Raw genomic sequence first — 24,560 nt, 5'->3', positions numbered from 1 at the left:
CAAGTTTTATCAGCTCTCATTAAAAAGCCACACATGATAATGTCATAGAGTTTGTGAATGGCAACCAGACAAATATGGAGACCAAAAAATGTCCTAAAGGAATCAGAATGCTTACTTGTGGCTTAGGTTGAAATTTCAGTGTAAGTTTTAAAAAAATAAAATAAAAGCAGTGTCTCTCTTACCCAGCTTGGAAGTGATGATGGGCCCTAAAAACTGTATAAAACATGAAAGTGTAGTCGCGCGGTATTGTCCAACTCTTTGAAACCCCATGAACTGTAGCCTGCCAGGCTCCTCTATCCACAGACTTCTCCAGGCAAGAATACTGGAGTGGATTTCCATTCCCTTCTCCAGAGGATCTTCCCAACCCAGGGATTGAACCCAGGTCTCCCACATTGCAGGCAGATTCTTTCCTGTCTGAGCCACCAGGGAAACCAAAGAAAAACTCTATAAGTGGCCCTAAAATGCTTTCTTCAAAAGCAGTTGCTGATATGAAAGAGATATGTATAAAATTTAAACAAAATCGCTTCATCAATTTTAAATAGGAAAAAAAGGCTGGATGAAGCAAAAGCAGGAATCAAGATTTCTGGGAGAAATATCAATAACCTCAGATATGCAGATGATACCACCCAAATGGCAGAAAGCAGGGAGGAACTAACGAACCTCTTGATGAAAGTGAAAGGGGAGAGTGAAAAAGCTAGCTTAAAACTCGGCATTCAAAAAATGAAGATCATGGCATCTGGTCCCATCAGTTCAGTTCAGTTCAGTCACTCAGTCACGTCCGACACTTTGCGACCCCATGGACTGCAGGACGCCAGGCCTCCCTGTCCGTCACCAACTCCCGGAGTTTACTCAAACTCATGTCCATTGAGTCAGTGATGCCATACAACCATCTCATCCTCTGCCGTCCCCTTCTGCTCCCACCCTCAATAGTTCCCAGCATCAGGGTCTTTTCAAATGAGTCAGTACTTCACATCAAGTGGCCAAAGTATTGGAACTTCAGCTTCAGCATCAGTCCTTCCAATGAATATTCAAGACTGATTTCCTTTAGGATGGACTGGTCTTCTCCAATACCACAGCTCAAAAGCATTAATTCTTCAGCACTCATCTTTCTTTATAGGCCAGCTCTCACATCCATACATGACTACTGGAAAAACCATAGCTTTGACTAGACGGATTTTGTTGGCAAAGTAATGTCTCTGCTTTTTAATATGCTATCTAGGTTGGTCATAACTTTTCTTCCAAGGAGTAAGAGTTTTTTAATTTCATGGCCACAGGCACCATCAGCAGTGATTTTGGAGACCCCCCAAAAAAAGTCTGTCACTGTTTCCAATGTTTCCCCATCTATTCCCATGAAGTGATGAGACCAGATACCATGATCTCTTAGTTTTCTGAATGTTGAACTTTAAGCCAATTTTTTTCACTCTCCTCTTTCACTTTCAACAAGAGGCTCTTTAGTTCTTCTTCACTTTCTGCCATAAGGGTGGTGTCATCTGCATATCTGAGGTTATTGATGTTTCTCCCAGCAATCTTGGTTCCAGCTTGTGCTTCATCCAGCCCAGTATTTCACATGATGTACGCTGCATATAAGTTAAATAAGCAGGATGACCATATACAGCCTTGATGTACTCCTGTCCCTATTTGGAACCAGTCAATCCTAAAGGAAATCAATCTTGGATATTCGTTGGAAGGACTGATGCTGAAGCTGAAGCTCCAATACTTTGGCCACCTGATGCAAAAAACTGACTCATCTGAAAGGACCCTGATGCTGGGAAAGACTGAAGGCAGGAGGAGAAGGGAACTACAGAAGATGAGATGGTTGGATGGCATCACTGACTCGATGCACCTGAGTTTGAGCAAGCTCAGTTGATGATGGGCAGGGAAGCCTAGCATGCTGCAGTCCATGGGGTCACAGGGAGTCAGACACAACTGAACTGACTAACTTACCAAGGCATCAAGACACATTACAGTATATCAAAGTAAGGAACTCAGATCAAAAACACATTTTTCAAAGTCATGTCCAAATGGTCTTAACACTTGATTCCTCACCCACCTGGAAGAATAGATGGAGAGCTGTGCCCACCACTGAGTCCCACCCACCCAGATGAGAAGGGAGGGGCTGCCCATCTCTCCCCTCAAGCCTAGAAAGAAGCTTCAACAAGCCCATGCAGACAGCTTGGTGTGTGAACCCTTACAACTGAAGTTCACAGTGAATAGTGACTGGTTCCCATCTGAGAAACCTACAGGGCAAGACATGGGTTGACAGGCTGCTTAAAGAAGAGGATAAAGTGGGCAGGCTGCACTCCCAGAATTTTGGGGGCCAAGAATTCATGTGTGTTCCCTTGGATGAGATGTGGGCTATGGTTTAAAAGCAATTGCATGGGGTCAGGTCATGACTTCTCCAAGAGGGTCACCTGGAGGGACAAACAGTCCTCAGCAATAAGAAGCTGGAGCCCCAGCAGCATTCACAGAAGCTGAGGACAGAGTGGGCTACCAAACAAGAATAGAAGAAGACATCACCACCATCAAGGGATAGGTGATAGTCCAGAAAGCATGACATGAATTACAACAGGATGAGTCTTTCTGGTCTTTTCTGTCCCTCCCACATTTCCTCCCTCCACCCCTATACTATCAGGCACAACTTCGGCTTCAATCCAAAAAGTCAAGAAATGTTGGCCAGAGCTCAAGATAGGGAAGGAAGCCAACCACACACCTTTACCCAACTTCAAGCTTCTCCCAGGCAACAGACCTGGACTAGGGGTTGTGGGGAAGGGAGAAGTTTTCATTTTCAATCAAGTTTGGTGTTTTGCCTCTTTCATCAGACTTGCACACACTATGTACTAAACTGGGAGTGTTTTAAGACTTAAGAATAACCAGAAAAGTTGCAGAGTTGCTCATGCTTTCATTTAAGAAGTCATAGAAATGGAATTGAAATTAAAAGGAAAAAAACACTGAAATATACAATTAGGATGAATCTTTGGGGAATTATATTAAGTGAAGAAACCATTCCCAAAAGGTTCCACACAATGTTATCCTATTTATAAAATCATCTTGAAATGACAAAATTATAGAAACTGAGGTCATATTAGTGGTTGCAGAGTAGGGAAGGGTAGGAGCAAGAGGAAAGTGGATGTGGTTACAAAGGGGCAACAAGAGGCTTAAAACAACAGAAATTTATTGTCTCCCAGTTATGGAAGCTAGAAGTCTGATATCAAGGTGTTGGCAGGGCCATGTTCCCTCTGAAACCTGTACAGGGATCCTTCCTTGTCTATTCCTAGCTTCTGGTGGCTTGCCAGAAATCTTTGGTGTTCCTTGGCTTACAGTTGCATAGCTCAATCTCTGTCTTTACTTCTTTCTCTGTTCCCCTGGGTTCTGTCTTCACTTAGACTTCTTATAAATGTTGGATCAAAGGCCCACCCGACTCCAGTATGACCTCACTGAAAGTAATTACATCTAAAATAACCTCACTGCCACATAAGGCCACATCCTGAGGTACTAGGGGTCAGGACTTCTACATATCTGGCGGGGGTGGGGGGGCGGGGCGGGAAGTAGGGATACACAACCTCTAATACTTGGCTAAGGTAAAAATATTGGGTTTTTTTTTCATATCTTATTCACATCCCCATTCCCACCACAGAGCTTCCCAGATAAGACAGGGAGAAGGATAAACAGATAGTGGTTCCCTAAAAATTGACAGAAACTCCAGGGCACCACTCTGATCTCACATAGCTAGGAGCCACCTGTCTCAGTATAGACCACCTGTAGCTCCATGATGACAACACCGCCTCTTAGCCACTCTCCCACAGGGAGCATCCTCTCCCTAGGCTGTTTCAGCACTTTTATTTTATCTAGGATCTAAAAGCCTGTAAAAGCTATAGTGACATCCTCTTACACATTATGCTGCCAGGTTCAAAATGCTGCCTGTCTTACTTCTCAGGCTCCCTCTAAATTAAATCAGGCTATAATTTCTGTCCTTGTGGATTTCCTATCAAGGGACCTGCTGTGCCTCATGATATCTGGTTTTTATGAGCACCACTCCAGGCTACTGGATATGACTGTATCTTGAGTCCTGGCTGTGGGCAAAATTCACAGTCAGAATGCTCCTAAGCCTCATGCAAATCAGGATAGTGGCTATTTAATTAATTGTTCTGTTTAGTTGCCCCCAAGCATCTCATTCAATAAATACTTACTGAGCATCAACTATATGCCAGACACTGTTCCAGATGCTGGGGACACAGTGGTACATTAAACAATCTCTCTGTCCATGCGATTCTGCATCCCAGTGGAGAGAGACAGAATGCTACACAAACAAGACAATTTCAGGGATTGTAACTGCTATAGAGGAAATAAACAGGATGATGTGATAAAAGTGGAGAGGGGACATTTGAGCTGCAATTTAAAGGATGAACACAAGTCAGCCACAGGATGTGTCTAGGGAAGAACATTCCAAAGCAAAGAGAACAGCAAGGACAATGGCCTTTACAAGTATTGAACTTGACATGTTAAATTGACAGGTGGTTCAGAAACTTATGTGGGACATCTATGCTTTGCTCCTTTCTGCCACTTGCTGCATACCTTCTGCCTCTGTATGGCCTTTTTAAAAATTTTTATTCTGTATTGAAGCATAGTTGATTAACAATGCTGTGTTAGTTTCAGCAAAGTGATTCGGTTATACATATACACGTATATATTCTTTTTCAAATTATTTTCCCATTTAGCTTTTTACAGAATATTGAGTGGAGTTCCTTGTGATATACAGTAGGTCCTTGTTAGTTATGTATTTTAAATATAGTAGTGTGTATATGTCAATCCCAAATTCCCAGTGTATATCTCCCACATCCTTCCCCCTCAACTATGAAAAGATACTCAACATCACTAATTATTAGAAAAATGCAAACCAAAACTACAAAGTGATATCGCTTCACATCTGTCAGAATAGCCATCATCAAAAAATCTGCAAACAATAAGTGCTGGAAAGAGCATGGACAAAAGGAAACCCTCCTACACTGTTGGCAGGAATGTAAATTGGTACAGCTACTACAGAGAACAGGATGGAGTTCCTTAAAAAACTAAAAATAGAGCTACCATGTGATCCTGCAATCCCAGTCCTGGGCACATAGTTGGAGAAAAACATAGTTTGAAAGGATGCATGCACCCCAACGTTCACTGCAGTTCTATTTACAGTAGCCAAGACATAGAAGCAACCTAAATGTCCATCGACAGATGAATGGATAAAGAAGATGTGGTACATATAAGCAAAGGAGTATTCAGTTCAGTTCAGGCGCTCAGTCATGTCCAACTCTGCAGCCCCATGAACCGCAGCACACCAGGCCTCCCTGTCCATCACCAACTCCCGGAGTTCACCCAAACCCATGTCCATTGAGTCAGTGATGCCATCCAACTATCTCATCCTCTGTCTTCCCCTTCTCCTCCTGCCCTCAATCCTTCCCACCATCAGGGTCTTTTCCAATGAGTCAGCTCTTCCCATCAGATGGCCAAACTAGTGGAGTTTCAGCTTTAACATCAGTCCTTCCAATGAACACCCAGGACTGATCTCCTTTAGGATGGACTAGCTGGATCTCCTTGCAGTCCAAGAGACTCTCAAGAGTCTTCTCCAACACCACAGTTCAAAAGCATCAATTCTTCGGTGCTCAGCTTTCTTCACAGTCCAACTCTCATAGCCATACATGACCACTGGAAAAACCATAGCCTTGACTAGACGTTGGCAAAGTAAAATCTCTGCTTTTAAATATGCTATCTAGGTTGGTCATAACTTTCCTTCCAAGGAGCAAGCATCTTTTAATTTCATGGCTGCAATCACCATCTGCAGTGATTTTGAGCCTAGAAAAATAAAGTCTGACACTGTTTCCACTGTTTCCCCATCTATTTCCCATGAAGTGATGGGACTGGATGCCATGATCTTAGTTTTCTGAATGTTGAGCTTTAAGCCAATTTTTTCACTCTCCTCTTTCACTTTCATCAAGAGGCTCTTTAGTTCTTCTTCACTTTCTGCCATAAGGGTGGTGTCATCTGCATATCTGAGGTTATTGATATTTCTCCTGGCAATCTTGATTCCAGCTTTGCTTCAGCCAGCCCAGCATTTCTCATGGTGTATTCTGCATACAAGTTAAATAAGCAGGGTGACAATATACAGCCTTGATGTACTCCTTTTCCTATTTGGAACCAGTCTGTTGTTCCATGTCCAGTTCTAACTGTTCCTTCCTGACTTGCATACAGGTTTCTCAAGAGGCAGGTCAGGTGGTCTGGTATTCCTACCTCTTTCAGAATTTTCCACAGTTTATTGTGATCCACACAGTCAAAGGCTTTGGCATAGTCAATAAAGCAGAAATTGATGTTTTTCTGGAACTCTCTTGCTTTTTCCATGATCCAGTGGATGTTGGCAATTTGATCTCTGGTTCCTCTGCCTTTTCTAAAACCAGCTTGAACATCTGGAAGTTCACGGTACACACGTATTGCTGAAGCCTGGCTTGGAGACTTTTACGCATTACTTTAACCAGCGTGTGAGATGAGTGCAATTGTGCGGTAGTTTGAGCATTCTTTGGCATTGCCTTTCTTTGGGATTGGAATGAAAACTGACCTTTTCCAGTCCTGTGGCCACTGCTGAGTTTTCCAAATTTGCTGACATAGTGAGTGCAGCACTTTCAAAGCATCATCTTCAGGATTTGAAATAGCTCAAGTGGAATTCCATCACCTCCACTAGGTTTGTTCGTAGTGAAGCTTCCTAAGGCCCACTTGACTTCACATTCCAGGATGTCTGGCTCTAGGTGAGTGTGAGTGATCACACCATCACGATTATCTGGGTCGTGAAGATCTTTTTTGTACAGTTCTTCTGTGTATTCTTGCCACTTTTCTTAGTATCTTCTGCTTCTGTTAAGTCCATACCATTTCTGTCCTTTATTGAGCCCATCTTTGCATGAAATATTCACTTGGTATCTCTAATTTTCTTGAAGAGATCTCTAAGTCTTCCCCATTCTATTGTTTTCCTCTATTTCTTTGCACTGATTGCTGAGGGAGGCTTTCTTATCTCTCCTTGCTATTCTTTGGAACTCTGCATTCAAATGGGTATATCTTTCCTTTTCTCTTTTGCTTTTCACTTTTCTTCTTTTCAGAGCTATTTGTAAGGCCTCCTCAGACAGCCATTTCGCTTTTTTGCATTTCTTTTACTCAACCATTAAAAAGAATGAGATAATGCCATTTGTGGCAACATGGGTGGACCTGGAAATTATCATACTAAATGAAGTAAGACAGAGAAAGACAAATATATAATATAGTTTATATAGAGAGTCTTAAAAAATGGTACAAATGAGTTTATTTACAAAACAGAAACAGACTCACAGACTTAGAAAATGAACTTATGTATTATCTGTTTAGCTTGACAATGCCCACATGGATCTGGCCCAGGTTCTTCCCTGCACTTAAATGCCTGGACTTTGTGCTGACAAACCTCCCACTGTCCCACCCATGCCCTGGGCTTGGATCAATGGAGGGCATTCATTTCACCCCTTACAGACGTGATCTGCTTCAACAGTCGTGAGAGCTGGACACTGGCCACGGTGAAATTTAAAGCAGAAAACCTGGAGCAGCTCATTTCCCCAACCATATACCTGTCAAGTATCCAGGACCCCAACTACATGCCACAGCTAACTGTGGTGAGAGTGGTGTTTCCCAGGACTCAGCCATGGCCTTGCCCTCTGACCTCCCCAGAAGCTCTGTAAACACTCAGGAAGCAGAAGCCAGTTTATGACCCAGAACCTGGTGAGCTCATCATCTCCTGGGAGGTTCCATCTAACAATGGCAATTTTTCCCTCTTCTAACACAGATTTTTTTTTTCCTAGCTTCTAAATTTTTATATTAGGAATTAAATTTTTATGTTAATTAACTATTAACAGCTGTTTATGTGTAAGTAACTTGATTTTTTAAAACAATGTTTAACTGAGAGAGAAAAAGCAACAGAAGCTCTGTGCTGATTCAGAACCAACATCACTGTATTTCCTGGTCCAGTAGAATCTCCTCTGGGCTTCTGCCCCTGTACACGCACAGGCAGCTTTCAGCCTCTTTTACATTCCTGGGCTTATTTTCCACTCCTGACCTCTGACACTGCTAGACTTAGAGTCACCCTCAGTGTATGTGAGCATCTCTCCAGCTGCCAGCCCGTCTCTGGCGCTTATGCAACTCAGGGCTCTGGGTCTCAGCTACTCTTCTTTCCTGGGCATCAGATGTTCATGGCATCAGGCCCTACCTGGCTGTGAGAATATGCTCACATGCATGTCACTCCCCCTCCGAATTTGTTTACACAAATGCAGGATATTAATGGTGATGGCAATACTATATAAATCAAGCAGGATGTTTCTGTCATGCATGACAAGAAGCCAACTCAGACGCTGATGCAAAAAAGGGAGATGCTGGGTGTTTGGGGTTCATGTAGTTGGAGGACACAATTTCTCTAGGGACTCATACAGTATCACCAGGATAGCTTTTATGTCACCCTTCTCCTTCCTTTCACCCTTACCTCTACCCTCATTCTCTACGGATCAGCTTGCTTTATCTCTGCTCAGCATTCCCTTTGGAAAAGAGGAGTTCTCTACACCTATGGCATTGACCAAGCTTAGATCCCATGACCCATTCCTGGACTAATCACTGAAGACAGGGAAATAGGATCCCAGGACCAGCAAGGCCTGGGTCACGTGCCCTCTACTGTCCCCCAGATTGCATGGAGTCAAGCGGAGTACTGTGAGGGGCTATCATATAAGGAACCACACAAAGTAGAAAGTGGTAGATACTACAGTTTGGTTCACTAAATATTCATTTCATAATCTTCCAACCATCTGCTACCCTCTGCAACAAAGGCTGGAAAGCTAAAAATACTACTTTTTCAGACAGCCTTGCAGTTAGAGCACAGGCTTATATCCAAGTTCTGGCCAGCAGATGTTCCCAAGAAAAGCAGACATGATTAACGTGAGGTGGTGACTGGTACAGTCATCAGATTTTCTCGTAAGTACAGGAGAATGACAGATGCCTTTGGTCCTTCACGGCCAGCTATGTCGTAGGGTTCTAGAGTCTAATCTCTACATCACTGATGGTATACAACGACAGCTTCATTTCTGCTAGAACTAGTGGTATGCTGTGCATATTTCCTGATGAGGTCCCAGCCCTGTACCATTCAGGCTTGGTTCCCTGAATCCCATAAATTTTGTAAGCAATTTAATATCCTGAAGGAAATTTATTTCCTCATCATCAACAGGCTAGTTTCATGTAGAAGAAAAACTAACACCTTGTGCTGTTGCTTTATGCAAAAATGTGCATATTATATAACTTAGTCAGGAGTAAATAAATATATGTCTGCTCTCTGAGTCCCACCACTCCGCCAAAATAAAGACAATAAAAAGATCCAGGATCACACTATATAGCTCTGGTCCCCAAAATAACTGAAATTGTGAATCTTTCCTGTAAATTACCAACTAAACAACAACTTTATTGTTTTGCAACTTTATTGACTTTTACAGTGGCCTCTTTTCCTTTCACCCTCACCTCTACCCTCATTCTCTATGGATCAGCTTGCTTTATCTCTGTTCAGCAGTCCCTTTGGAAAAGAGGGGTTCTCTACACCAGTGGCATTGACCAAGCCTAGATCCCATGACCCATTCCTGGACTAATCACTGAAGACCGGGAAATCGGATCCCAGGAAGACATGACACACATATGACATATCTGAAGATATGACATAATCTTTGAGGTTACAACACTCATGTGGGGTAACTGTGAGCAGAGTAACTGCAAACACGGTAATCTTGTGGTGGTTGTTTAGTCGCTAAGTCGTGTCTGATGTTCCTGCGACCCCACGGACCGTACCTCGCCAAGCTCCTCTCCACGGGATTTCCCAGGCAAGAATACTGGAGTGGGTTGCCATTTCCTTCTCCAGGGATCTTCCTGACCCAGGGATCGAACCTGCATCTCCTGCATTGGTGGGTAGATTCTTTACCACTGAGCCACCAGGGAAGCCCAATCTTGTGGTTGTTTTTTTAAAAATAATGGTTTGCTGTGTATTTCATTTGGGAACCTGGTCCTTCAAAAACCTGAACTCCCTTGCAATCCACCTTTGTAAATAAAATGTTTTTCCTTCTAGAATGCCTTTATGGCTGTGTCTTCTTTTGACAATAACCTCTGTTATTTGCAGTTAAGAGCCCTCATAAATACTGGAAGGGAAGTTCACCAGTGGGTGCTCATGCGTTGTTAAGGGAGAGCAGTACTGTTAGAGGGAGAGGATGAGTTGAGACAATGAAAACAGAAAACTGTCCCTACATTGTTTCATAATTCATATTATGATTGGAATAATGTGGTATTGTTGTAAACTACAAAATCCAGTGTACACGTAAGGCTAAAGCAGTATTCTTGATTGCCAGTTACCATTTGGCAGGTAAGTCAAGGGCACCTACATTGTATGGGTAGCATCCATCTCCCATTAGCTAAACCCTGCTTGTCTTCTGAAGACCCTTTAAGAAGTTCCTAAACTGCCCATGTATAATGTGACCATCCTATCTATGGCAATTAACATTGCACACGGAGTCATCCATCCATTAATAGATATCGACTAAGCGTCAACTGACAAAAACATGATCACAGGCCAGCATCAACCAGCACCAGCAGGACACAGACAGGGAGGAAGGTTATTCTGGACACCTGATTCAATGTGTCCATCAGCGCTATGGGGAAGCCAGGGTACTGGGCTAGGAAGAGGCACAAGGGGAGATTCATGTTATCTGTAACATTTTAATCAACAGAAAACAAGTATGACAAAATGTTACCATTTGTTATTTCTGAATAGTGGGCTTATAATTTGTTGATACTTTTCTGTATTTTTAAAACTTCTCAAAGGAGAAAAAAGTGAGGCAGTCAGAAAGAGAAAGTGTATATACGTTTCATGCTTTGCCTCTATCTCTGTAATTTTGCTCCTCAGGAGAAACTTTCATCAGAAAAAATATTAATTAAAAAAAAATACTGAATTCTGCAATTGATGTTAAACCATTGTTAGAAATTTATTTTAAGTGGGAAGGTGCCTAGATATCAGTGGTTAAGATTAAACTGGAAGTTTTTCAGAGTGTCTCAGATTTGGTGAAGCAAATATGCAGTGCAGGCCAAAAAAACAAATGTTTCCCAACATTCTTCAGAATCAAGTGTGGCCACCAACTGAAATATTGCTTAAGGCCATTTGAAGGCATTTCCCTGGAAATTGCTTGTAAATGCAAAAGCAAAAAGAAAACAACAAAATTCCTGAGTGTTTTTGTTTCTAGAGGCCTCCTGAAAGAAATCCTTTGTGTGCGTGTGAGTGTGAATGTGTGTACATACTGTGGGGAAGGAGATGTTAATTGACAGGGTTCAGGGCTACACTTTTGGCTTACTGAATCTTGGCCATGCCTTACAGTGTGTTAAAGGAAGCTTTATTTACACTTATTTTCCTTTTGTCAGTAATGCTTTATAATACCCTAGCTTCCTGGTAGAATTTTAGGAGAATTAAGCTAACACAAATCAAGACCGCATAATTAAGTCCTGTAATACATTAATTGACCTAAGTCTAGGAAAAGGAGTTGGCTAGGAGATAGTCAGTTATACAATAGGTATAGCACTGGTGGTGGTGGTTTAGTCACTAAGCCGTGTCCAACTTTTGTGACCCCATGGACTGTAACCCGTCAGGCTCCTCTGTCCAAGGGGTTCCCCGGGCAAGAATACTGGAGTGGGTTGCCATTTCCTTCTCCAGAGGATCTTCCTGACCCAGGGATTGGACCCCAGTCTCCTGCACTGCAGGCAGTTTCTTTACTGACTGAGCAACAAGAGAAGCTATACTAGGTATAGCGCTAGTTACACTATAATGGCTAAAGTTGGGTTTAAAACTATTTTGGCTAAAAATCCCAAGTGTGCCCCCAACCTCCATCCTATCAACCCTCAAAGTTGTAGGTTCTCTGCATCTGACCTAGGAGCTACATTCTCAGACACCTAGGAACTATGGGATTAGAAGGAAAGAGAAATTTTAATGTTTTATGAGTGTAAAGTAACTAGAACACAACTTTTACTCATTCATCCATTCAATAAAAACTTATTGAAGTCCCAATGGCTCAGTGGCAAATAATCTGCTTGCAATGCAAGAGACACGAATTCCATCCCCAGGTCAAGAAGATCCCCTGTAGAAGGAAATGGTAACCCACTCCAGTACTCTTGCCTGGGAAATCCCATGGACAGAGGAGCCTGGTGACTACAGTCCATGGGGTCACAGAGGAGTCAGACATGACTTAGCAACTAAACACACAACATATATACTCTTAATGTTCTTTAGACTAGATTCCTAAACCTTCTTAAGCTCTATTTCCTCATCCACTTTTTTATTTTCCCTATTCTGAGCTAATGCCATCACCCCATTTTATGGTAGCATATCTCCTAAAATCAAATCTAGCAATCATTCCACCTTCTATTTTAATATGTTTTGCCTATTCTCCAACTAAGACACTTGCTCCTTGGAAGAAAAGCTATGACAAACGTAGACAGCATATTAAAAAGCAGAGACATTACTTTGCCAACAAAGAACTCTATGGTTTTTTCAGCAGTCATATATGGATGTGAGAGGTAGACCATAAAGAACACTGAGCACTGAAGAATTGATGCTTTTGAACTATGGTGTTGGAGAAGACTCTTGAGAGTCCCTTGGACTGCAAGATCAAATCAGTCAATCCTAAAGGAAATCAATCCTGAACATTCATTGGAGGGACTGACGCTGAGGCTGAAGCTCCAATATTTTGGCCACCTGATCCGAAGAGCTGACTCATTGGAAAAGACCCTGATGCTTGGAAAGACTGGAGGCAGGAAGAAAAGGGGACAACAGAGGATGAGATGGTTGGATGGCATCGCTGACTCAATGGATATGAGTTTAAGCAAGCTCTGGAGATGGTGAAGGACAGGGAAGCCTGGCGTGCTGCAGTCCATGGGTTCACAAAGAGTCAGACATGACTTGAGTGACTGAACAATACAACAATTCTCCAGCTTCCAATTCTGGCTTCATGGCAGAACTTAGAACACTGCTACAAACACCTAGAAGTGTTGGATAAAACAGAAGAGATCTTTAAATTCATTGCAAACCTTAGAAGAAATAAAAGGGAAATCCCCAGTTGCCTAAAACAGAGACAAAAGGGCTTGTACTGAGGGGCAGTTTTCAGATCAGGAAATAGGCTCTAACAGTTAAGTTTGGGTTTCTACAGATACACACAAGCTGAATGAGGCTGGATACTCCTTGAAGCAGGTAGTTGGAATGAAATCCGTACATGAAGCCAGAATCCTCCAAGAGCGGCCACCTCAGTGAGAGAGAGAGTGAAAAACTGTGTCCTCTACCTCAAAGAGATGACAAAGAAATGAACCTTTTCCTGCAGTTGAGGTCTTGGGCTAGTGATGGCCCTATGATACCTGGCAGAAACAAATGTGAAAATGAAGGTCACTTGTACAGCCAAGACCTCACAGAATCCTTCAGAAAAAGGAGATGGACTCACAATTAAAAACTTACAAGCATTCAAGGAAATGATCCACCACAAGAAAGAATCAGCAGACACAATAAACATCCCAAGATAACAATCTGAAACAATACATCTGAAATTATACAAGAGGGAAATAAAACCAAGAAAAAGAGAGCAAGACACTAGTATAAACTGATACCTTCCTGCTCCTTTACACGCCAGGTATGTGCTTACACCCTCAACTTTTCTAAATGCCCTACATGCAATCACAGTCTTGCCTATATGATGATGTCACTAGAAGTTCCAAAAAGATCCACTCCATCCATTTCTTCTCAACATATGTCACTACATGAAATACTCAATGTAGTCATCCTTTTTGCTTAAGATAGTGATTTTTTTAAAAGTACTCTTAAGGTCAATATAGTAATGTAATAATATCTGTAAACATCGACGTCTTAAGTGGTTTATTTAGCACGCCACCATGAGAGAAAGGAATTCAGTTCCCTTTAAGTTTGAAAGAAGGAAGACAAGTAAGCAATTCAGAACAAGGTCACTGGGCATCCAAAAGGAAAAGAAGAAAACAAGAGGTGTCTGAAAGAGATGGAGTGAATATGAGAACATAAAAACTCTGAAAACAGGTGTTGATTTTTCAAAGACAGTTTTCTTTTCACTTTTGCCTAGGGTAAATCCTTACTTTTTAGGTTTCACCTTGAGTTACTCATGCCTTTCAGCCTAGTCAGAAACTCCTCTCAGATTTTATACTTTATTGTTAACAAAGATTTTCCACCCAGCCAATCTGGAAGTTCCTTGACAATAAAACAGTTTTCACAACAGCTTCCAGTCACAACCAATCTAAATGACTTATTCAGAGTAATGACATGTAGAGAAACTCTTGAGCAAACTCGATGGAAGAGATAATTTCAGAGACTTGGGACACCCCAGAGAAAAACAAAGCCATATCTGTTTGTTCTTATTTTGAGACAAATTTTCTCCCTTTCTACAAAATTGCAATAAAGTAAAAGGATATTTCTTGCAGAACCATGAATATTTGGAGTTGAGACACTAGATCAAAAATAATAATAATTAAAGGTGAAATTTTCAGACAATAAATGTTAGTTGCTTTGTCTACCAGCATTAAAACATTCTGTGCTGTGCTGTGCTAAGTCACTTAAGTCATGTCTGACTCTGTGCAACCCTATGAACTGTGCCCCGCCAGTCTCCTCTGTCCATGGGATTTTTCCAGGCCAGAATACTTGTGTGTGTTGTCATGCCCTTCTGCAGGGGATCTTCCAAACCCAGGGATCAAACCCACGTCTCTTATGTCTCCTGCATTGGCAGGCAGGTTCTTTTACAACTACCACCACCTAGGAAGCCCTACTATACCTTAACTCTCAACATACACAGGCATACCCCCCAAAATACTGTGGGTTCAGTTCTAGACCAATGCAAACAAGGGAATACTGCAGTAAAGCGAATCACATGAATTTTTAGTTTCCTAGTGGATGTGGAAGTTATCTTTATACTATACTGTAAGTCTATTAAATGTGCAATAGCATGTATAAAAGCACAATGTACATACTTCAATTAAAAAATACTTTATTGCCATATTTCAAATTTTTTAATCTATATAATTTACTCCAAACTTTTTTTAAAATGTCTACAAACTTTATAGGTCACACTACTTTAATACTACTACTTATACCTACTGTTATTTATAAAATAAAGTGTCTACAAGAGAAAATCTATTTAATAGATGTTCAGATATACCAAAAAAAAAAAAACTTTATTGTTAAAAAATGCTAACCATCATCTGAATCTTCAACAAGCCATAATATTTTTGCTGGAGGGCTCTTGCCTCCATGTTGATGGCTGCTGACTGATCAGGGTGGTGGCTGCTGAAGGTTGAGGTGGCTTTGGCAATTTCTAAAAATAAGACAATGAAGTTTGCCTCATTGACTTTTCCTTTCACGAATGAGTTCTCTGTAGCATGCAATACTGTTTGATAGGATTTTACCCACAGGAGAACTTCTTTAGAAGTTGCAGTCAATCCTCTCAAACCATGCCACTGCTTTATCAACTATATTTATGTCATGTTCTAACTCCTTTACTATCATTTCAGCAGTCTTCACAGCATCTTTACCAGGAGTAGATTTCATCTCAAGAAAACTACTTTCCCTGCTCATTCATAAGATGTAAGTTCTCATCTGTTCAAGTTTTATCATAAGATTGCAGCAATTCAGTCACACCTTCAGGCTCCATTTCTAATTCTTAGCTCTCTAGCTGTTTCTACCACATCTGCAATTACTTCCTCCACTGAAGTCTTGACCGCTTCAAAGTCATCCATGAGGCTTGGAATCAACTCCTTCTAAACCTCTGTTGTTGTTGATATTTTGACCTTGTCTCATGAATCACAAGTGTTCTTAATGGTGTCTAGAATGGTGTATCCTTTCCAGGTCTTCAATTTACTTCACCCAGATCTATCAAAGGAATCATTATCCTGACAGCTATAACCTTACAAAATATATTTCTTAAAGACTAAGACCTGAAAGTCTAAAGTACATCTTGATATACGGGCTGCAGAAGGGGTATTGTGTTAGCAAGCATGAAAACAACATGAGTCTCATTGCACATCTTCATCAGAGCTCTTGGGTGACTAGGTGCCCAAGAGCTCATTGTTAATGAGCAGTAATATTTTAAAAGGAACCTTTTCCTCTGAGCAGTAGCTCTCAACAGTAAGCTTAAAATATTCAGTAAACCATGTAAATAGATGTGCAGTGATTTAGGCTTTGGGTTCCATTTACAGAGCACAGGCAGAGTAGATCTGGAATAATTCTCTAGGATTTTCAGAACGGTATCAGCTTCAACTTCAAGTCACCAGTTACATTAAACCCTAATAAGAGTCAGCCTATTTGAAGCTTGAAGCCCGGCACTGACTTCTCCTTTCTAGTTATGAAAGTCCTAGATGGCATCTTCTTCTAATACAAAGTTGTTTTGTCTACACTGAAAATCTATAGTTTAGTGTAGCCACTTTTATTCATTATCTTAGCTAGATCTTCTGGATAACTTACTGCAGTTTCTATATTAGCACTTGTTGGTGCACCTTGTACTTTTATGTTATGGAGACAGCTTCTTTCCTTAAACCTCGTGAATCAACCTCTGCTAGCTTCAAACTTTTCTTCTGAAGCTACCTTACCTCTCTCAGCCTTTACAAAATTGAATAAAGTTAGGGCTTTGCTCTGGATTAGGCTTTGGCTTAAGAGAATGTTGTGGCTGGTTTGATCTCCTACCCAAACCACTAAACTTTATCCATATCAGCAATAAGGCTGTTTTACTTTCTTACTATTTATGTATTCACTGGAGTAACATTTTTAATTTCCTTCAAAAATTTTTCTTTGCATTTACAACTTGGCTAACTGTTTAGCACAAGAAGCCTTACTTTCACCCTATTTTAGCTATCAGCATGCCTTCCTCACTAACCTTAATCATTCTAGCTTTTGATGTAAAGTGCTGCTGCTGCTGCTGGTGCTGCTAAGTTGCTTTAGTCTTGTCCGACTCTGTGTGACCCCACAGACGGCAGCCCACCAAGCTCCCCTGTCCCTGGGATTCTCCAGTCAAGAACCCTGGAGTGGGTTGCCATTTCCTTCTCCAATGCCTGAAAGGAAAAGTGAAAGTGAAGTCGCTCAGTCGTGTCTGACTCTTAGCGCCCCATGGACTGCAGCCTACCAGGCTCCTCCATCCATAGGATTTTCCAGGCAAGAGTACTGGAGTGGGGTGCTACTGCCTTCTCCGATGTAAAGTGAGATACATGCAATTCTTCCTTTCACTTGAACACTTAGAGGCCAGTGCAGGATTATTAACTGGCTTAATTTCAATACTATTGTGTCTCAGAGAATACAAAGATGAAAGAAGAAGGAAACAGGAATGGTTATGCAGTACAGTAGATAGCTAGGGCTCAGGGTATTTAGAGGAAATGAGAAGCAACTACTATGGATATGTGATTTCTTTGTGGAGGGTATTAAAAGGTTTCCTGAAATTCAATAGTGGTGATGGCTGCATAATTCCATGAATATACTAAAAACCACTGAACTGTATACTATAATTGGGTGAAATGTATAGTACATGAATTTTAATTTTAACAAAGTTTTTTTACATTTTCACAGTAGAATTTCCAGAAGAATTGGTAAATTCAAGGCCTAGAAAGGGACAAAAAAAGGATTATCAAAAGCATTTCATTCAGATGGAAGCCAGACTGCTTTCCTGTATATTATAGATAACATTATAAAAGAATGGGGTGGTGAAACGCATATAGCATATGGAAATCAAAGGCAACATGATGCAGCTTGAGTCAGTATATTATGAGTTCATCTACCCAGGCTGATAACTATTGACCTCACCACTTCAAACTCCTTAGGTCAATTCAGGACACCTTATTCTTGACGTAGTCTACTAGGTTCCTAGACATACCAAAAACAGAAAAAAAGCAGGTATAATAAGGCTGATGATATCACATTATTACTGGCTATAATTATGGTAAAGATAGTTATCATGATATATATATTTATATCATGGAAAGAACATTTTATGCAAAGATGGGCAGAATAAAGGACAGAAACGGTATGGACCTAACAGAAGCAGAAGATATTAAGAAGAGGTGGCAAGAATAGGCAGAACTATACAGAAAAGATCTTAATGACTCAGATAACCACAATGATGTGGTCACTCACCTAGAATAAGACATCTTGGAGTGCGAAGTCAAGTGGGCCTTAGGGAGCATCACTACAAACAAAGCTAGTGGAAGTGATGGAATTCCAGCTGAGCTATTTCAAATCCTCAAAGATGATGCTGTGAAAGTGCTGCACTCAATATGCTAGCATATCTGGAAATCTCAGCAGTGGCCACAGGACTGGAAAAGGTCAGTTTTCATTCCAATCCCAAAGAAAGGCAATGGGAAGGAATGTTCAAACTACCACGCAATTGCACTTATTTCACGCACTAGCAAAGTAATGCTCAAAATTCTCCAGCCAAGGCTTCAACAGTATGTGAATCAAGAACTTCCAGATGTTCAAGATGGATTCAGAAAAAGCAGAAGAACCAGAGATCAAATTGCCAACATCCACTGGATCATAGAAAAAGCAAGAGAGTTTCAGAAAAACATCTACTTCTGCTTTATTGACTATGCCAAAGACTTTGACAGTGTGGATCACAACAAACTGTGGAAAATTCTTCAAGAGATGGGAATTCCAGACCACTTTACCTGCCTCCTGAGAAATCTGTATGTAGATCAAGAAGCAACAGTTAGAACCAGACATAGAATAATGGACTGGTTCCAAATTGCAAAAGGAGTACATCAAGGATATATACTGTCACTGTGCTTATTTAACTTACATGCTGAGTACATCATGAGAAATGCCAATCTGGATGAAGCTCAGACTGGAATCAAGACTGCTGGAGAAATATCAATAACCTCAGATATGCAGATGACACCACCTTAATAGCAGAAAATGAAGAGTAACTAAAGAGCCTCTTGATGAAAGTGAAAGAACAGAGTGAAAAAGTTGGCTTAAAACTCAACATTCAAATAACTTAATCATGGCACCCAGTCCCATCACTCCATGGCAAATAGATGGGGAAACAATGAAAACAGTGACAAACTTTATTTTGGGGGGCTCCAAAACCACTTCAGACAGTGACTGCAGCCATGAAATTAAAAGATGGCTCCTTCGAAAAAAAAGCTATGACCAACCTAGACAGCATATTAAAAAGCAGAGACATTACTTTGCCAACAAAGGTCCATCTAGTCAAAGCTATAGCTTTTCCAGCAGTCATGTATGGATGTGAGAATTGGACCATAAAGAAGGCTAAGTGCTGAAGGATTGATGCTTTTAAACTGTGGGGTTGGAGAAGACTCTTGAAAGTCCCTTGGACTGCAAGGAAATCAAACCAGTCAATCCTAAAGGAAATCAGTCCTGAATATAAATTGGAAGGACTGATACTGAAGCTGAAGCTCCAATACTTTGGCCACCTGATGCAAAAAACTGACTCATTAGAAAACACCCTGATGCTGAGAAAGATTGAAGGCAGGAAGAGAAGGGGATGACAGAAAACAAGATGATTGGATGGCACCACCAACTCAATGGAAATGAGTTTGAGCAAGCTCTGGAGATGGTGAAGGACAGGGAAGCCTGGCATGCTGCAGTTCATGGAGTTGCCAAGAGCTGGACACAACTGAGCAACTGAACAACGATAATATATTTATTATATCATAGTATCATATATATTATCATATTTACTATCATATATAGCGTGTGTGTGTGTGTGTGTGTGCATGATCAGTTGTGTCTGACTCTTGGTGGCCTCATGGACTGTGGATCGCCAGGTTCCTCCATCCAGGGAATTTTCCAGGCAAGAATACTGGAGTAGGTTGCCATTTCCTACTCCAAGAGACCTTCCTGACCTAGGGATTGAACCCATGTCTCTTGCATCTCCAGCACTGGCAAGCGAACTCTTTACCACTGAGTCACCAGGGAAGCCATATATGTATATATATATGTATGTATTACGTATATATACAGACTGTTAATATTACATTGTTATTGGCTAGAATCATGGCCAATATACTATATTGTATATAATTATGAAAAACCATCCTTGTATGTATGCCTTATGAACACAAACTAGCAGTAACATTGTTTCCCTCAAAAATTTAACTAAGGAGCTCCAAGAACTATCCAGCTATTAACTGGTTAATTTCAACTAGTATCAAAAGCACAAATATATTTCTCTGTCAAACGAGTGCCATGAACACTGCTGGTACTCAATATAATTTTGTTGAATGATTACAGACAATCATGAACAAAAATAGTGTTCCTCCATATCATCTGTCAAATCAATTCAACATATACTTTCCCTCCCTCTTTCCTTTGAAATTATTACTTCAATGACCATCTCAAGAAATCACACAACAGACAACTTGAACCTTTATTTGAGGTCATCAACTTCACATAGGTATAGTTTGTTTACAGTAGACTATTGCTAAGGAAAAGGGAGATAGGTTAAAATTAAGAAGAGTACATATGGTGTTTTGGCAAGAGGACGGCAGGCTGATTTCTCTATTTTAAAATAAATTTCAGGGTAGGATACACACTTTTTGGCTATTGTCTACAGTGCTAATTTTCTTTAAATAAGAGCAAATTCATTTATAAAAATCTAAATGCCTCCAATGATGATAATAACAGGTAAGAGGCAATCTGTCCAGTAGCAGCTGAGAGGTAATACACTAGGTCACAGCCACTGACCTTTTTCAAGACAAAGCACCAGAATGGGTCCAGCTCTCCAGGTCCTTGGACTGTGAATCCAAAGAGAATAAGGGAAAAGAAAAAGATCAACTCTGAGGAGTTAGATCCAAGACATTTATTGGAAATGATGGTTCCAATTCTTTTTTAGTCTTTGATTTCACATTGTTCACTACTAATGCTATATATTTATCAAAGGGCAATCTAAACTATTTGACTCTCTTTCAACATCTACAGTATATCTGAAGATATCCCAAGATGTTGCACAAAAAGGCTGAGAGACACTAACTCACATAAACCTTCAAAAGGCATTATTTGAATAATATTATATACAATTCTCGAGTTCATTTTCAACACAGCAAATAATGTTCTCTGAGCGACTTCACTTTTACTTTTCACTTTCATGCGTTGGAGAAGGAAATGGCAACCCACTCCAGTGTTCTTGCCTGGAGAATCCCAGGGACGGGGGAGCCTGGTGGGCTGCTGTCTATGGGGTCGCACAGAGTTGGACACGACTGAAGCAACTTAGCAGCAGCAGCAGCAGCAGAGTTGAAATATTATAGCTATTCCTTGATGTTATTTTTCCCTCATACAAAGCACTAAAACAGTTTTCAAAAGAACCTGCAAGATGTCAACAGTACAAAGAAATTTTCACATATAGCAGGTATCTGGAAATCCCAACAAAAAATCTATGTTGACAATATGGGAATTTACTCAAAGGGAAAAATTCATTCTCCCATGTTTAGAGACAGGGGAAACAAGCAGATTAAATCAGTGTCATATGCTATTCCAGATACTATTCACTCTTCTGCTTTACTTTTTATCCTAGATTCTTCTGGGATAATTTTTCTCTCTTTTGGGGCTTCATGAAACTAAGCTTCCCAAGTTTACTTGCCATGCAACTGACTACACATGGCTCTGGAACTTAAGCTCTGAGAGCCTCAACTGGCATTTACCAGGATTTAATGACATAGACATGTTTGTATGGGTCAAATCCTCAGAGAACAATGAACCAATAATACCAGTAACAAGTGCACAAGGCAATTCTATGTAGCTAATCTTTTATGAAAACCAGAAATGCCTTTCATGTTTGCATAAGTTCTCTGACTTTTGATTTCTAGAAATTTAACTATATTTATACTTCTTATAAAAAATAAAAAGAAGAAAATGGAATTCTCTCCTAGAAGGGCTTAAGTCATGTGTAAGGGGGAATCCTGACTAGGTCAAGTCAAGTATAACCAAAGATCAGGAGCAAAATCAGTCTTCTCTTTGAAGATATCCATAAAAGCAGTTTTTGCATGTCAATTAAAGCGCTGTGTGGAAAAAGTTCAATTAAGGGCATATTTACCTAGGAACTCCTGAATCCAATGCAAGTTACCAGAACTGAAAGTACATGGGAAGCAAAGCATTAGTTAACTGTGCATTGTTTGTTTTGTCCTTTATAGACATGCTCTGTTTCCTATTTCAATAGTACTGAAGTTTTCAGACTCAACCTATGAGAAAATTTCTCTAGGCACCATCTTTCTTCAGGGTTAAAGCTACCAATGAAAAAAGCAAAACATTCCCTCCTCTCTCTCTCTTATATATATATATATATATATGCAGAATAAATGCAGAAATAAAAATGCAGCCACTTCTACTGCCTCCCCAATAATAATCTACTCTTTAAGTAAGTGTGGCAATATTAGAATTTAACTCTCAAAAATCTGTAGTGCATTGTGCTTGATACCCAGTTGGTGTTCAGTGTTTACTGTTTGCTAAGTGAATACTAAAAATATTTGGGACACAAGCTTTTGCTTTGTTATTATGCATATATATTCCACTCATAAAAACACATAACATACACACATAAATCTACATATAGCCCATTAGTGTCACCTCCTGAAAATGTCCTCATGACAAAAAGTGAAAGATAAATATGCTAGAATGGGACAGGATGATGACAATTACAGAAGTTACATAAGGAGATTATAAACAATTCTGCCATAGTCTGTTTTTTTATTTACTATAGTGTGTTATTCTTTCTTTTTCTTTTAAATTGGGATATAGTTGATGTTTCATGGTCTTTTTGATGTCAATTATCTTGGTTTCCATGGAAATTCACAAGTGTCTACAAAAAAGTAATCTATTCCTACTTTGAAACTTTAAGACTGCTCTTGGCCATAATATTACACATAATTACAAACAATCTTTTCACAACGTTTAAATGCCATTATCAGAGAATTTGTATTTGAAAGGAAGCCACATATTTACAAGTAATACGCAACATGAACAACAAATCTCAACAAAAATGAATATTCATTGTATCATTTATCATTCAAAGAGTAGCTACCAGAAGTTCAGGTAATTCTCACATTAGTGCACTAATATTTTTACTAACCACTCATTTTATTTCGTTGGTCTTTTCCTCCCCCAACAAGTATTCCTAAATTTGTTGTGTGTAGTGTTTTGTGTTTTTTCTCCTGTCTTTATCCTGTACTTTAAAAACAAACAAACAAAAAAAAAACCTAGGGAGAAAAGTATATCGGGATTTATTTCGTTTCGGGGTTTAAAAATATCTGAAGGCAACACAGAGCTTAACTCCACAAGGTTGTTTACCAGAGGTTGGTGTTCCGAAGAAGCAACCCATTTTTTCAAAAGCGCGCAAAATAGGGTTCTTGGGGGAAAATACAAAAATGTATACAAAGAATAGATAGGAGCGCAAAACACATCAGTCATCAGCAACAAAACTGAAGCTTTGTGGTTCTGTATTTGTCAACAAGAGGTCGGGGCCAGCGCCCAGCCATGGTACTCAGGATGTTAAGTACGATGGGCACAACCCAGTGACCATCCCAAAGCGGTCCTCAAAGAGCCGCCTGGAGAGGTTGACCTCCGCCGGGGCCAGGCAATTGCTCCTCCACTCGGGACCAAACCCTACCGGAACTCCTGTTTCCAGCTTGGGCGCTGCAGTCGACCATCCCTGCTTAACTTCCCTTCAGTTACCCTGGCATTCTTAAACCTCCTTCAACTATCTGCACTTTTTCCAGGCACCCCGAAACCCAAGGAGGCTCCAGCGACGCCCGATCCCGGCTCTCCGTGCCTGAGCTCTCGGGGAAGCCCACCCGGGAGGCGCCCCAGCGGGCGGCTTACCGAGCAGCGAGCCTATGAAGATGACGACCTGAACGGTGGTGGTGAACTGGCGGTACAGCTGCGCCTCGCCAAACTCCCCGAGCGCGCTGCGGTTGGCGCCCGCCGCCTCGGCGCTGGACGCGTTGCGCGGCTCGCTGGCATTTCGGGAAATCCAGCTACCGTTATGCCCCATGGCAAGGCTGGGGCTCCCGCTCAGTCGTCGCCCGGCCGTGCGCTCGTCTTGGACCCCGGCGCCACCTTCTCCAGCCCCGGGCGCGGAGGAACGCGCGGGTGCCTGGTGGAGTCCTGGAGAACCCCGGGCAGCCGCGGGTCCCCTCAGGTCTCCACATCGCCAGCCCCGGCTCCTGGGAGGCGGGGAGCTGAGAGGGCGAGGCTTCGCCCCATGCCCGCTCCCTCCCGGGCCCCCGTCAGCAGCCACATGAAGGCGGCACGGTCAGAGCCCGCCAAGCGTCGTCCGTCCCTCTTGGGTGGTCAGCTCCGCCAAGACCACTTAGCAGAGAGGGAAACACAGGAGGTTTCTGATAGTCAAGGAGGGCGCTCTTTGCTCCCGCCGCCCTCTTCAACCTCAGCTCCTACCACCGAAGGTCCTCTCGAGTCTCCTCAGACTGGCAGACTCAGGCCCTCTCCTCAG

The 24,560-nt window shown here is 41.3% G+C and overlaps 1 protein-coding gene across 2 annotated transcripts in view; it reads right to left on the bottom strand.

Moving 5' to 3' along the window:
- Positions 1 to 24,101, bottom strand: part of GPR176 (G protein-coupled receptor 176) — a 113,564-nt gene extending 89,463 nt beyond the window's left edge. Inside the window, exon 1 of one of the 2 annotated variants that reach the window (XM_068966507.1) lies at positions 23,930 to 24,101. In XM_068966507.1, coding sequence (XP_068822608.1) covers positions 23,930 to 24,101 — 172 coding nt within the window. The remainder of the gene's footprint in view (positions 1 to 23,929) is intronic. The other variant, XM_068966510.1, reaches the window with a different exon arrangement.
- Between the last annotated feature and the right edge of the window lie 459 nt (positions 24,102 to 24,560).

The sequence above is a fragment of the Capricornis sumatraensis genome, chromosome 2 (genome assembly GCF_032405125.1).
Source record: "Capricornis sumatraensis isolate serow.1 chromosome 2, serow.2, whole genome shotgun sequence".
In the NCBI taxonomy this organism is placed as follows: domain Eukaryota; kingdom Metazoa; phylum Chordata; class Mammalia; order Artiodactyla; family Bovidae; genus Capricornis; species Capricornis sumatraensis.
The sequence above is the reverse complement of the archived record's forward strand: the minus strand, read 5'-3'. Positions and strand labels throughout refer to the sequence as shown.